Source organism: Medicago sativa, chromosome 8 (genome assembly GCF_051527215.1).
Source record: "Medicago sativa cultivar Bolivia chromosome 8, Bolivia_mono, whole genome shotgun sequence".
NCBI lineage: Eukaryota > Viridiplantae > Streptophyta > Magnoliopsida > Fabales > Fabaceae > Medicago > Medicago sativa.
The window spans coordinates 78,113,339-78,128,981 of NC_140756.1; the positions used below are offsets into that span (position 1 = coordinate 78,113,339).

Sequence of the window (15,643 nt, forward strand, 5' to 3'; positions counted from 1 at the left end):
CAAAACACAAATCGCCACTAAAACACAAGTTAGAAAATGAATGATTATACTCAAGAACATTTGGATGAGATGGTAAATGACTTATTTCAACTTAACCAAATATGTTCTTAGTTTGAATTTAGCTCTGAAACTGCAATGGTGTTAAGTTTCTTGAGGAAGAGCTTTATTACACATATTTAATCAAATCACACCATGATATCACTTTGTTGTATTAGTTCAAAAATATATCTACAAATATGCAAAAAAGTTTTATATGTGCATACAATTTAATGTCCAACATTTACAAGGGGCGTTAAATATAGAATTACACATGTTGAAAAGCTAAATGAGCATCCTAAGATGTATGAAGCAAAGCATAGCAAAAAAAAATAAAAATTGAACCACCATGTCAATATGTTATATTTCTTTTTTCGTCCATCAAGTGTTTTAAGACAAACACATTAGATGAAGCTACCCTTCCCTACAAATATTGCACCTCTTCTACCTAACTGAAAAAATCTATATCAGATTGAAAAAGCACAAACTGTGTTTTTGTTGCTATATTCTATTTGATAGTGATCTTTATGCTGCCTCTGGCTCCACTTTTGAAAATCAAATTTTCAACTTTGGACCATCGATGGGTGAAAAATTGTTGCAGCCTAAAGTTTAGAGTCAAATCATTTCACACCATTACCATCTTTTTCAGATTGTTTTATCACTTTATCGAGTTCGATTGAACTGTTTTCCGTTTCTTTGTACCTATACCACTGTGCACATAACACAAAGCAGCCTAAATTTACAATTTCTATAGCAGCAATGATGAGATAGAAGTTATCCAATCTCCCCTTGTTCAGATCCTCCGGCAACCAACTCCCGGTTTTAGATTTGACAGTGATATGGTGGATAGATGAAATCAGCATACTACTCAAATAACTTGCCCCTGCATGGGCCGCATAGTAGAGAGATCCTGCAATGCTTCTCATGTTCTCAGGAAATTGTTTATAGTAAAATTCAATCTGTGCAACAGACATGAATGCTTCAGCAAGTCCGGCCAATGCCAGCTGAGGAATCAGCCACAGACCTGACATTGATGAAATTGCACCTTTTCTTGATTCCACTTCTAAGGGTTTAGTAAGAGCCAGAGTTCTGCGGCGATCTTCAACTATGGCAGATACTAGCATGCTGAGTATACCCAAAAAAATGCCAATGCCCATCCTCTGAAGGAGTGTGATGCCACCCTCTTTTCGAGTGATTCTCTGGAGTAAAGGAACAACTTTTCGGTCGTAAATGGGCAACCAAATTGCCACACTGATCATCAGAAAGACATAGTAGGATGCTCCTGGGATCATGAACTTGCTTTGCCCAATGCGCCTGTCAGATAAAAGCGCTTGGAACACTAAAATAGTGTGCTGTTGGACGATAACAACATAGTAAAAAACGGCTGAAACCCATATGGGTAACACTCTCAACAAGCATTTGACCTCTTCCACTTGCTGCAAACTGCATAGATTCCAGGGATCAGAAGCAGATCCGTTGGGATTTATTTGATCTTGTGGGGTCATGATTGCCGCTTTGTCAAGAAACCTGTCAATACAAGGCATCCTTTAAACCACTATTGAAAATAATTATATGATATATCTACCACCAAATGCTAATTTCTTAGTGTTGTTTACCTGAATTGATAAGTATAAGGAAGTTTAGAATTCATTGTCTTGGCAGGTACATAGTTGAATAGTGAAGGGTATAGATATTCCGCGAGCTTCAGCTTCCTTTTCTTTGTTGCAACCACAATAACTTGCACTATGCTAGTTATGGGACTACCACTTGGTTTAACTTTCACATACAATTTGGCCCCCATAAAGAAGATTACAGAAGACAAAAGCATCAAAGCTGCAGGAATTCCCAAACCGACAGCCCAGCTCACATTTGACTGTATGTAGACAATAATTGTTAAGGATATCATCTGAGCAAGAGTGAAAGTGAAATAGTACCAAGTGAAGAAGCTGCTGATCCCCTTTTTCCCAGATTCTGTGTTGGGATTAAACTGATCGGCTCCAAATGCTAAGTTACATGGTCGGATCCCTGCAGCTCCTACCATCAATAATCCTAAACCAGTCTTTAGAACTGTCATTTGCCACTCTGTGGGCCCTTGGCATGTGGTGTTTTCTAATTCTTCACATGGATGTGGATGCAGCTTCTCGACTGCTGCTGTTAGTTGTATTACAAGCAAACCCTGAAGGACGCAGGGAAATCTAGGAATCAGAGGCACAACTAAAATGAGCTAAGCTTGTCAAAGTACAAAAATTGATAGTTTTATGTTATGCATTTTAAAATGGAATTACTTCTATTGACAATGATCGCAAATCTTGTTTAATACTTGTCAATATCATTGATATTATCCAAATTTAGATATCCCTAACTTCATTGTGTTTATCAACAAAAAAAATGGAATGGATTTGAATGATGAATGCATCAGGAAATAGCAATTTACCAAAAAGGAAGCCACGGTGCAGAATGACAGTGTCTTGTAGCGACCAAAAAAGGCATCGGAGGAAAAAGCTCCTATCAATGTTGCAAAGTTGGTACTTCCGTTAAAGATGTTGATAATATTTGTAGCTGCGATGTTTTCCAAGTTGAATACTGTAGTAAGATAGACCAATAGATTGGATAAAGTGCCGATGGCTCCAAGCTTCTCAAAAATCTCATTTCCTGTCATTCACGAAAATGAATCACTCAAGAATTAAGAAAATTAACAGACGAGAATGAAGCAAGTAAAAACAAAATATTCTGCCGTTGAAGTCTTGCTCACCTATAATGAAGGGCATGACCTTCCATCCCCTGTAGTTAATCTTAGGGCCATCATCTCCGCTATTTTCATTCTTCAGCAAACTTACCTCTTCATTCTCCACAGTCTCACCATTTGTCATTTGGTTCATGATCATATACTTCAGGTGCTACCTTGGGGAAGGAGAAGGTACAAAAAGGCAATTGAGAGGATCATGAGATATGGACTTCAAACAAAAAACCCACACTAGGTATCATCACCATGATAATTATTACCTACCCACAGGCCACAGATTTACTCTTTGTCGTTGACTTGCAGATATATGCTATGTGTATAGAGCTTGTGTATCATCAACTTATTTAGTTGGCTAAGTTGGTGAAGCCAAAATATGTAAAAGCTATTATGATAGCTATCTAATTCTATTTTACTATCTTGACAGTTAGAGCCTAGGGATTAATTACAACGTGTATAGCTAACCGATAGGATTGAGTTGGGTAGCTATATAAGTCATAGCTTGACGCTAGTTCATAGCATAACCAATTTTTATGAGTGTTTTCAACATCATAGAGAGAGGGCGGACCAAGTGAGCATTAGAGAAAGAGTCGGTAGCCCGAAAATTCTTGTTACTCTAAGGCTCTGTTTGGTAAAAAATAGTGAATATATGATAAGCTAGCTTATGACGGATGATCTAATAGCAAATAGCTCATAAGTTAGATTACAGCTGATAGCTGATAAGGTAGCTGATTGAATGAATTTGTAGTGTTTGGTAAAATTAGCGGTTAAACTACCTTATAAATATGGAATGACATAAAAGTGATATATTTAATGACTATCGAATTTTTTTAAAAATAAGATTAAAAGGGTAAAATTTAGATAAATGATGATAATCTATAACCTACTTGGATTAGCTTATCAAAAAACGCTAAAAGCTAGTAAAAATAAGCTATAAGCTCGTGAGAAAATAATGGTTACCAAACGAGTCTTTTTAAGTCAAATGAGCTTATAAACATAAGCTATAAGCTCAAAATTATGTCTTACCAAACAGACCCTAAAACAATTTTAATCAAAGAAATAGAAAATCAATTCTTCTTCCCTATTCTCTTTCACAACTTTACTGCATAATCAATGATCTTGATTGGCACATTTTTATAACATTAAGTTTGGTTTATCATAGCAAAATTCAACATACATGTATATTGGTCCTAAATGGGTCAACCTTATTTTTGCATTTTTCAAACTCAAAATGTACATTGTTTCTAAAGGGTCTAAACTCTACGATCCCAAACAAAAATTCTGTACAATAATATTTTTTCCCCAATTCATTTTAGTTTTAATTGAATACCTGAGTTAGTGCTTAATGAACAAAACATTGTATTATAAACTAAAAAACAAAACCTAAACAAGATCGCATCAGAAATTTTTGAAAAGTGTTTTGGCAAATTATATAACTGGCCACTTAATTCAACCTAAATGCTACCTCATATGAGAGACTTTTTAGAAGCGTGGATTATGATTATAAACTTGATCGAACCCAGAAAGAAAAGAAAAAAAAAATCAAAAATTGAATTAAAAATGGAAGTCAACTATATAGTTGTTAAAACTTAAAATGATGCGTCTAAATAGATAAAAAATAAGGAGAGAAAAACAATATAAGGTAATGGAGATTAATGGTAGGAAATGGTACCTGAAATAAGAGAGTGTTGATGTTGCTGAAAGCGGAAGGAAGAACATGAACACACAGGCTCAACTCAAGCCTCAATGACTTGAGTAAGCGACTCCCTCTTTTGCCTTGTATAATACTACCTCCGTCCCGGTATAATTGACCTACTTTGGTTTTTTACACAGATTAAGAAAAGTGTATAAATAAAGGGGAAAGTGAAATATATTGTATTGGGAATGATAAAAGTAGTATTATTTAATGTTATATTGTATTGGGAATGATGAAAGTTGTATTGAAAATTGAAATGGGTCAGTTATTTTGGGACACTTTTTTTTAGAAAATGGGTCAGTTATTCCGGGACGGAGGGAGGACTTACCACAATAGTATCAATCTACATGGATTATTATTATTATATTATTATTAATTTTGTGATAAATTGTAAGCAAAAATAAATTAATTACACCTATTTTAGGATGGATAAAACATATACATACATGCTTGAAAAATATCCATTTTTTAATCTTTTACTAATTTCATGAAAAAGCACTAAAAATACTTAATTGAACACAACCCTAAATAAAAAGTATTTGAACGTACAAACATAAATGATAAAATTTAAAAGAGAAATAGTTAAATCACATCACTTAATATCATTTTACTTTGGCAAAATTACACAATTAGTCCCTTAACTTAATTTTAGGTAACACTTTAGTCCTTTATCTTTTTTTGTCACGATTTAGTCCTTTATGTTATAAAATAATAACATAGTTATCATTTTTTATGAAAAAAATAATCAAAAACTCCAAAAAAAATTCATCACACTCATAGACAAACGCAAATATTCATCATAAAAGCCTAGAAAAACAAATTTCATTGAAAAAATCTCATAAAAATGATAAGATATTGTCAACAAAAAAAAGATAAAGGACTAAAGTGTTACCAAAATTAAGTTAAGATACTAAATGTGTAATTTTGCCTTTTACTTTTAAATTTTATCTATGTGTATGTCCAAATGAATTTTATTTAGATTTGTGTTTATGTAAGAGTTACTCCTTGTATACAACTGGTTTTTAGATTATTTAAAAATAGTGAAAAGCTCTATATCATATCAAGCATTTTCTTCCCACAAAATGTGAGTTAAGAGATATTCTTATAGACCAAATCCGTCAAGCTTAGGTATAGACAATGAAATATTTCTTTTGATTTATCCAAAAGAATATCAAAACCATTCCAATTTTCCTTAAATTAAACTAGTAACAAACCCGTGCTGACGCACGGGTACAGTAAACGTTTGTTATTTGTAAAAAATCATTAATTTATATAAGAGTTATTGTGTAAATTAATTATTTATTTATGTGAATAATTTATGTGTTGTCCAATTATTTGTGTATTATACGTTGGATGTTATAATAAACTAAATTGCATTGATTATATAATTTATACTTCTGGGAATAAGTAGAACATAGTTAATTTCGAATATAATGTAGAAAATAGAATTGACAGGTAATGCTAATGCTTTGGTACAATCTTATGAATATATAGTCATAAATAGACTAATATAAAATAACCCACATAGTCCTATTTTACATGAAATACATGACAAACATAACAATTATTGATCGAAAAATTAAATCTGACAGCACATCCTGGTCGGAATTCATTAGTTTGGACAAAATTATTCCACTTAGGTCAAATTTGTGTAGTTAATTTGCGATCTTTATTGACAATGATGTTCAAAGTTTGATTTTCTTCAATGTCTCCAGATAGAATTAGGTTGTCGTATTTAGAAAATTTGCAAATTCACATGATAATTTCTGCATAAGAAAATCATATATTAGACGAAGTTAATATATTATAAATAATTATCATAGGTATAACAAAAGTTATAAACGAAAAGTTGAAAATGTAGAAGTCAAGAATACTTAACCAGTTTGGTTTGTTCAAAGTATTTCCACCATAACAACTTCTCTCGTGTATCATAGTTAGTTTAGTCAAATAACAACTCATCCCGTGCATTTAGATCTACAATTTCTGGATCTGAAATTTTACTCAATGCTCGCTTCTCCCATGCATTTTATTTATTTACAATATTTTAGACAACATCCATTTATCATGTGCATTTTATCAGGAGAGTTCAATATAATTGTAGAATTAAATTGATGTAATATTCTAAATAGTATACACGTTTTATCAGGAACAATTTTTTAGTCAGAGATAACTTATCACGTGCATTTGAGTTACTTCTGATATTTGAATCAATGCTCGCTTCTCTCATGCATTTTATTTATTCACGATATTATAGACAATGCCCATTTATCCCGTGCATTTTAGTTGATGAGGATTCGATATAATTATAAAGTTAAAATGATGTGATATTCTAAATAGTATAAACGTTTTATCAAGAATTGATTTTAATAAATGACAACTTGTCATGTGAATCAAAGTTAATTTAGTCAGTGTCAACTTATCTTGTACATTTGAGTTAATTCTAAAATTTTAGTCAATGCACACTTCTCCTATGCATTTTATATATTTACGAAATTTTAGACAATGTCCATTTGTCCCGTGCATATTAGTTGATGAGAGTTCAATATAATTGTAGAATTAAAGTGATGTGATATTCTAAATAGTAAAACGTTTTCGCAAGAACAATTTTTTATAAATATCAACTTCTCCCGTGTACCAAAGTTATTTTTGTCAGTGACAACTTATCCTGTACATTTGAGTTACTTATGTCAATGCCCGCTTCTCCCGTGCATTTTTTTATTTACGATATTTTAGACAATCTCACTTATCTCGTGCATTTTAGAAGATGACAATTCAATATCATTGTAGAATTGAAGCGAGGTGATATTCTAGATAGTATAAACGTTTTATCAGGAAGAATTTTTTTTATAAATTACAACTTGTCCCAGATATCAAAGTTAATTTAGTCGGTGTCAATTTATCTTGTACATTTGAGTTAATTCTGAATTTTTAGTCATTGCCCACTTCTCCCATGCATTTTATATATTTACAAAATTTTAGACAATGCTCACTTATCTCTTTAATTTTAGTTGATGAGAGTTCAATATAATTGTAGAATTAAAGTGATGTGATATTCTAAATAGTATAAACATTTTTGCTAGATCAATTTTTTATAAATGACAATTTGTCCCGTGTATCAAAGTTAGTTTAGTCGGTGACAACTTATACCATGCATTTGAGTTACTTTTGGAATTTTCATGACCGTTTCTCTCATGCATTTTAGTTGTTTACAAAATTTTATATAATATCCACTTATCCCGTGCATTTAAGAGTGATGAATTAGTTATTGAAAATTTTTCCGTGTATATTAATTATTTACTTGTTTATTTTGAATTATAATTGTTTTAAAATTTGTTTAAGGGACGACTTGTCTCGTGTATGATAATTATTTTAAAATTTGTATCAGCGATGATTTGTCCCGTGTATAATAATTTTTACTAAACAACTTGTCCTGTGCATAATAATTATTACTAAATTTGTATTAGTGACTTCTTATCCCATATATAATAATTATTTTAAATTGTTAGCGGTGACAATCTATTCTATGTATAAAATTTATTTTAAAATTAATATCACTTACAACTTGTCCTAATACATATATTTAAATAATTACATATATTTAAATAATTAATTGAGTTCCTTGGAGAAAAAAATAATTAATCTCCCGTATACCATAAAAATTGAAGGGAACTTTTGGCAAAAAAGAAAATCTTGAGATGCAATAATTTTTAATAAGAAAAAATAAATAACAGGCATGGGCTTGTTTAAATTTTGGCCCAATAAAAACCAACAACCCAAATATAAATACCAAGAAAATCATAAACCAGCATTCATTTCAGCTTCCCTTCCTCTCTCTGTCTTCTCCGCCCCTAATAGAAACCCTAGCCGCTGCCACTCTCTTTCTGGCCACCAACCCCTCCGTCCAGCCTCCTTTTTCCAAAAGAAATGCATATTTTTTATGCTCCCTTCATCCTCTATCCTTCTATCAAATCATAATTACAAAAGGAGGAATCTTGAAAATCAAGTAATTTTTTTTATTTGTTTGTAAACTTTGACCATTTTTTCTGTTGACCACCGTACTGAAATTTTCACCACCGCATCAGAATGTTTGCACAGTAACAACATGGTGCTATTTCTTCTCAACTTTATGCATGCAACAACATAAGAGATAGACATTAAAATGTAAGTATCAAATCTGGTTTGGATTTGGGAATTTTGTTTGCTAAAATGTTCCACAGGTAATTGAAATTTAGTTTCATCTACAATTTTAGAGATTTTTGAGGCATTTTCTTTCATCTGGCTATTGGTTTGTGTTGATACATTCTCATGAATTAACTTTGTTGATAAATTAAGCAAAAAAAAAAAAAATCTCAGCCATATGGATTTGCTTTTTTACTGTTTGCATTTCTCTTAATTGATGTTTGTAATAGAAGTTGTATGACATGATTTTAAAAAACATGATTTTCTAGATCCAAAAACTCATGTGTAATTTTCTTTTTACAATGAATAAAAATCGGATGTATCATTTGTTCCTTTACATAACATAAATAAAGTAATGAATACATAATATTTTTATTTCCATATCTGTTCTGTAGAAAAAATATGTGAGCAGGACATTTATTTTTAATATATAATAACTAAAAATAGTGCTTAAATAGTGTTTTTTTATATAGTAACATTTGTTGAATCTCTAGAAATAGGTTAGCATAAAAAGACCATTTATCTTGTGTTTTGAAGAAAAGAAAACAGAAAGAGTTCAATTATCCTCAAGGCACTATTGACATGGATTTATCTCCTAGTTCATCTATCTGCAACAAAAAATTTCAAATTTTTTTCTACCACAACATTATACAAAAAAATAGTGACACCTATCACCACTGTTTTTTCTATTATTATTTATTATGATAATTTTTTTATCACACATCAATTCCTCAACTGTTCACACGCGATATGTCATAACCACAAATCAATGACCCATCAACTTTTTCTTAAAAAAATACACATCAACTCTTTATTTATTGTTATTTATTAATAATGAATAGTTATTTTTTTAACCTAACCAAGTAAACATAATTTTTCATCTCTATGCACCAAAAAAGAAAAACTTAACCTCCTTTGCTTTTTCATCTCCACCGTGTACCACCAATTACACCAACCACCTTTCAGTCACACCCATTTCACCTCCGGCGACTTATATAATTTTTTTTTGAATATTATCCACCATTTCATTCTCCTCTCTTTCTTTTCAAATCAGATTTTCAGAAGGAGTTACCTTTAAAATTCATCACTTTTTTAACTCATAAAATTGAAAAATACATTTATGACCACATAGAAATATTAGTACTCTTCTAGCTGTTTTTCATCATTTATTTATCCTCTTTGATGTTTCTTGGAGAGAGAGAACATTGTTTAACATTCCTACTAAGAAAAAAAAAATTCCACTGTTAAAACAAATGAAGTTAAAGATGACAATAACAAATAATGAGATTAGCATTTGAAGGATAGATATTTGAGCATTTGATTTTGTAACACAAGAAAGCATGTCTATGAATGAAAGTAGAAATGTGTCCAAACATGTATTTTATGTAGATTTTATTTTATTTCTTGAACTCTTATTTTGACTATATATATTTTTTTCAAAACAGCAAGTATTACTAAAATCAAATAGAAATGGAAGAAAAAAAAAGAAAGGATCGTTCACTTACCCATGTTTTCTCATCATTTACTTTGCTTTTCTTTTAACTTGTATGTGCTTTTCTTCTTGTTTTATAGTTTGTTGGAGACACAAGAAGATCATTCAACATTCTTTGTAACATATATGAAGTAGAGATATCTAAGATAAGAAGATGAGAAGATGCAAAAGCTATAAAATGTGTCCACTCACTTCTTCTCCCATTTATTCATTGTTTTATTTCCTCTTATATGTATATTGTTTCTTATGCTTTCATGGAGAATCTTACAAAAAAAGAAGCTTCATTTAACATGTTATAGACATTTGATATGAAGAGGGAAAAAAATTAAAGACAATGCACAACCAAAAAATGAGTTTATTATCATCTTCATACCTTTGTGATGATAAAAGAAGTTTCATTTATCTTCATGTGTTCAAGATTTTTCTGCAAAATAGAGATGAAAAAATGGTTAGAAAAAATTGAGAAGAAAAAATAGTATACATAAAACCAGTGAAAGAAGAAAAAGGGAGAATGATATAATAGTGAAGGAGTATTAGATGATATATAAAAGAGTATTTGAATTTTGAAATTTGAATTTTTGCCCCCCAAGAGTACAACTTGCAGCATTGGTAAATGATATAAATGCTGACGCAAAAGTAATTTATCTAGTTGCAATGTAAGTGAAAGAGTGTTTTTGTAGAGCAAATAAACTAAACCAAATGCCTTTAGTAGTTACATGACATCATCATAGTTAATTTTGGTCATTTTGTTCAATAAAGTAATTTTTAGACAACTTTTACCCTCAATTGTGTGATTTGGCAAGCAACCAGCTTAGGGTAATAATATATTTTCCACAACATCTTCTCTTCTTATATTAAGAGAGATGGTATGCAGAATGAACACCACCTTTATAGAAGTCTCAGCAAAGAGGAATTCAATTAAGTAAAGTTTGATTCCCATAACATGTTAGACTTAGACATTTGAACCTCATTATGTGTGAAACAATTATTCATCACGTTGTCTTCTCTTTACGCATGACACTTTCTTGTTTTAACAAATATTTTTACAAGTACTCTAAAGATACTTGCTATTTATCATAATAGTAAAATAAAGTGCAATAACCGATGATGATTTTATACAGCAAATGGAGTGACTCTCGTATAACATGACAAATTAATGCTCAAAATTTAATAAGATTATCCCTTGTGATGCAACTCATAAGAAAGAAAACACAATACAAATTTCTTTTAAAAAAAAGGAAAGAGATCAATATTACAATCATAACAAGAGAAAATTCGTATATAATTCTTTATTTTTCCAAGAAAAAATAATACCTTATTTTTCTTTCTAATTCTAATAAATACTATGGTGGATTGTAGCAAAAACAAAAATTACTATGGTGGACCAGAAGCTTTATTTCAAAGTTCTGATACCATCAACTAATTAGAACTTAATCACTAAACACCACTAATCTTTGTTTCAGATTGTTTAGACACTTGATCAAGTTCAACACCACTACCTTGATCAGTACCATCATCATTCCCTTTGTACCTATACCACCTAGAACACAATACAAAGTAACCCAAATTAACAACTTCCAAACCAGTAATCATGTAATAAAAGTAATCCAATCTCCCTTCGTTCAAATCCTGTGGTAACCAATTCCCTGTTGCAGATTTAACCGTCAACCTATGAATAATTGTAATCAACAAACTACTAAAATAACTTGATAGTGCCAAGCCACAGAAAAACAGTGACCCTGCAAGACTTCTCATATTCTCAGGAAACTGTTTGTAGTAAAATTCAACTTGACCAACCAAAGTAAATGCATCAGAAAATCCTGCTAGTGCTAACTGAGGAATCAACCACATTCCCGACATGGAAGATATCGCGCCTTTTCTCGGTTCAAATCCTATAGGATTATTAATAGCCATGGTCCTTCTTTTCCATTCTACCACACCGGATACTAACATGCATAGTATAGCAATAAACATTCCAATTCCCATTCTTTGTAGAAGTGTGATTCCGCCTTCTTTTCCGGTGATTTTTCTCATTGTTGGTACGATTTTTCTGTCGTAGATTGGTAACCATATCGTTAGGCTTAACATCGTGAAGATCGTGTAAGAAGCTGCAGGGATTTTGAAATTTGTGTTGAAAAAGGTTCGGTCCGATTGAAGTGCTTGGAAGACTAACACTGTGTTCTGTTGGACTAATGCAACATAATAGAGTATGCCTGAAACCCAAATTGGTAGAACTCTTACTAAGCATTTCACTTCTTCCACTTGTTGCATACTGCATAGATACCATGGATCAGATGCAGAACCGTCAGGGTTTATTTTGTCTTGTGGGGTTATAATAGCTGCTTTGTCAAGGAACCTGTTAATTCATATGAACATTTTATAACCAATCATTTTATGAAGAAATCAACAAATGGTAAGATTGTATTTGCAAAAATCAAAGAGTCTCACATTCGATGAGATATGATATAAAAATGTGTTAATAAGTGGTGGACAATCCTCACTATACAAGCCGATTTTGTTGGTTAAATTAGATTCAACCTAAATTCTAAGATAATATGAGAGTCAATTCAAAACTCATTCGACGAACCAATTGGTCACGCTTTAGTCGTGTATTATTTTCAACAAATGATTATCATATAAGCATTTACATATAACTATAAGCTATTTTTGTAATCAAATTAAGGTTAAGGTTGTTGTGCTTGAGTAAACGACTTAATTAAGAATAAACACTCATTGAATAAGTGTTTATACCATATAAACACACAGATATATAAGCTAATTCTATTATCAAATAGAATTTGGGGCCCAAATAGTTTATTGAAAATAGTTTATTCAAATAAGATAAACATGGATAGTGAAAACTTCATGAGCTATTTTTATATGCTCTATCCAACCAACACTTGCACAAATATGTATCGGTTGGAATTTTAAGTGTCGGTAGTTGGTATCATATTGATATGAATGAGTTAAATGAATGATATATAAGAGAGAGCTAATGCACATACTCAATGACTCAAGATCTCTTTATAGTTATGTTTACAACTTTTGTTAGTCCCACGTCAAGAGAACTAAATAAAGGATAAATAAGTGAAATACTCTCTCTGTCTCAAATTATAAGTCATTTTGACTATTTCATTCATATTAATAAATGTAATCAATTGTGTACTAGAATGAAAAATTATAAATAATTTTACAAAATTATTTTTCGTTAATGGTATTGGAAAGATAAATTAAAGAATTGAAAAAAGAAAGAGTAATAAATAGTTAAAGGTATAATAGAAAAAGTAACATTAATAATTCATTAGTATTATAAAATGACTTATAATTTGATACAAATTTTTTCCCAAAACGACTTATAAGAAAGGAGGGAGTAACATATATATTCATGTCTTTTAAAATTTTGCCAAAATTACTTTTGTCGCCCTTTAACTTAATTTCAAGTAACAAACTCCTCTATTATCTTTTTTTATGTCACTTTTGTTCTTTTGATCAATTTGTATATGAATTGAATTTTCAAGATTCAAATCTATGATTTTATTTCGATATGAGCTCTTAATGTTTAAATCTATAGTCTTTCACTCATATTTTCATATGAATTTTAGATTTGATACTTGAAAGTTCATATGCAAACGGATTAAAAGGATAAAAATGACGTAAAAAGAAAATGATGGGAAAGTATCTTGTATTTATCCTGTTGGTGCTCGCAGTTTCTAAACTCTCCAACAAATAAGCCAATTAAATTGTATTTTATAAGCATAAGCATAAGCCAATTAAATAGTAAAAAATTATTTCTGATACGGAAGTAAAAATACTCGACATTGATTAGTGGTTACCTGAACTGAGGTGTATGAGAAAGCTTGGTGTTGATAGAGTAAGGAGATATATAGCTAAAAAGAGAAAGCAATGAATACTCATCCTCTTCTTGTAGATTGAGTTTCCTTTTCTTTATAGCCACATATATCACTTGAACAATATTTGTTACAGGACTACCTGTTGCTTTTACCTTCACATAATATTTACTTCCAGTGAAATAAACAACACATGAAAACAGCATCAAACCAGCAGGAATTCCAAGACCAAGAGCCCAACTCACATTTACTTGTATATAAACAATTAGTGACAAAGAAACCATTTGTGCAAAAGTGAAGGTAAAAAAATACCAATTGAAGAAACTATTGATTCCTTTCTTTCCTGAATCTGTGTTTGGATTGAATTGATCAGCTCCAAATGCTAAGTTACAAGGTCTAATCCCTGCAGCTCCTACTATCATAAGCCCAAATCCAAGTAGTAGAAATGACATTTGTCCTGTACTTGGTTCTATGCATGTGCTTCTCTCATTTCCACATTCTGGTGGATGCATGCTTTTAATCCATGCTGTTAGTTGTATAACAAGCAACCCCTGTTTCAAAATCAAAGAGTTACATACATGACACAAATATAATATTTATTTGAATTAGTTGGATATTGTTTAAGGTAGTTACAAGTTAATTATGATTTGTTGGAAATTAGTTTTAACTAGTTAGCTTAGTTAGGTTCTAATCAATAACTTTAATCACGTACGTTAAACAATATTCGAATAATTCTAAAAACTTTTGATGTTACAAAATATTGTGATCAAATACGTCTGATCTGATATTCTCGCGAGGTGAGAGAAGAGAACAACCTTGACGGCACAATTGTAGAACTTTTTTAAAATTTTGTTGATTTTAATACAACTAATGCTAAGATTGTTATAATTAATACCACAAAGGAAGCAAATGTGCAGAATCCAAGAGTTTTGTAGCGTCCAAAATAAGTATCACATAGAAAAGCTCCTGGCAAGGTAGCTAGACTAGCACTTCCATTGAAGATATTGACAATATTTGTGGCTGTAATACTGCTAAGGTTGAAGACTGTTGTAAGATAGACCAAGAGGTTTGCTAAGGTACCAATGGCTCCTAGCTTCTCAAATGTTTCATTTCCTGCATGATATGCAAATTAATTAATGAGTTTACTCAAAATTCATATTGAATAATAAGAGTAACATGCATGGAATGGAATAATTAATATTAATCATCTTGCTTACCAATGATAAAGGGCATGACCTTCCATCCTCTATAGTTGATATTTGAAACTTGCTTGTTTTCCACACTCACTTTGTCACTTTTCTCCATTGATGTGTCTCTTTTGTTCATGAATATCCAACTTATTAAATAACTAGTTTAGTAAAGAATAAAGACTTCTTCCTAAGGTTTTGGAATTATTGATTCATCATTCATAAGATGATATTAAAGGCGGTGTGCTCTTATATTGTCCCGCTTGATGTTACATTTGAGCCAAGTGACGTAGTATTTTTAAATTTTCTATCCAATAAATTAGGCTGAAATTAATTTTGATATATGTCGGTATAATTAAAACTTTAAAATTATTAATAAATCACAAACTATTTCTTTTTTATAGAGAAATCACAAACTATTATTTTTATGCTTATTTAACGATACATATCCTTCAAAATAACGAT

General features: G+C 30.9%; 2 protein-coding genes and 1 long non-coding RNA gene across 7 annotated transcripts; 1 reads left to right on the forward strand and 2 right to left on the reverse strand.

Moving 5' to 3' along the window:
• Positions 1 to 237: 237 nt before the first annotated feature.
• On the reverse strand, positions 238 to 4,529 carry LOC146901825 (protein NRT1/ PTR FAMILY 2.9-like). Of its 3 annotated transcripts, none has more exons than XM_085732102.1 (5): positions 4,449 to 4,529; positions 2,789 to 2,933; positions 2,471 to 2,688; positions 1,653 to 2,212; positions 238 to 1,563 (listed from the first exon to the last, which is right to left on the reverse strand). In XM_085732102.1, exons 2-5 carry the CDS (start codon positions 2,919 to 2,921, stop codon positions 657 to 659), a joined length of 1,818 nt encoding a protein of 605 aa, XP_085588228.1. In that variant the 5' UTR covers positions 2,922 to 2,933; positions 4,449 to 4,529; the 3' UTR covers positions 238 to 656. The 3 variants fall into 3 exon arrangements, with proteins under 3 accessions (XP_085588228.1, XP_085588227.1, XP_085588229.1); XM_085732101.1 differs by having other exon boundaries at positions 2,789 to 2,937; XM_085732103.1 differs by having other exon boundaries at positions 3,040 to 4,529.
• A 3,511-nt stretch (positions 4,530 to 8,040) lies between these two features.
• LOC146901826 (uncharacterized) lies at positions 8,041 to 10,545 on the forward strand. Of its 2 annotated transcripts, none has more exons than XR_015023092.1 (2): positions 8,041 to 8,689; positions 10,224 to 10,545. It is a non-coding gene; the product is annotated as an uncharacterized LOC146901826 (long non-coding RNA). The 2 variants fall into 2 exon arrangements; XR_015023091.1 differs by having other exon boundaries at positions 8,041 to 8,633.
• Positions 10,546 to 11,395: 850 nt separating this feature from the next.
• Positions 11,396 to 15,401, reverse strand: LOC146901827 (protein NRT1/ PTR FAMILY 2.9-like). 2 transcript variants are annotated; one of them, XM_085733300.1, is made up of 4 exons: positions 15,209 to 15,401; positions 14,887 to 15,104; positions 14,304 to 14,542; positions 11,396 to 12,499 (listed from the first exon to the last, which is right to left on the reverse strand). In XM_085733300.1, exons 1-4 carry the CDS (start codon positions 15,315 to 15,317, stop codon positions 11,581 to 11,583), a joined length of 1,485 nt encoding a protein of 494 aa, XP_085589426.1. In that variant the 5' UTR covers positions 15,318 to 15,401; the 3' UTR covers positions 11,396 to 11,580. The 2 variants fall into 2 exon arrangements, with proteins under 2 accessions (XP_085589426.1, XP_085589425.1); XM_085733299.1 differs by having other exon boundaries at positions 13,977 to 14,542.
• Positions 15,402 to 15,643: the final 242 nt, after the last annotated feature.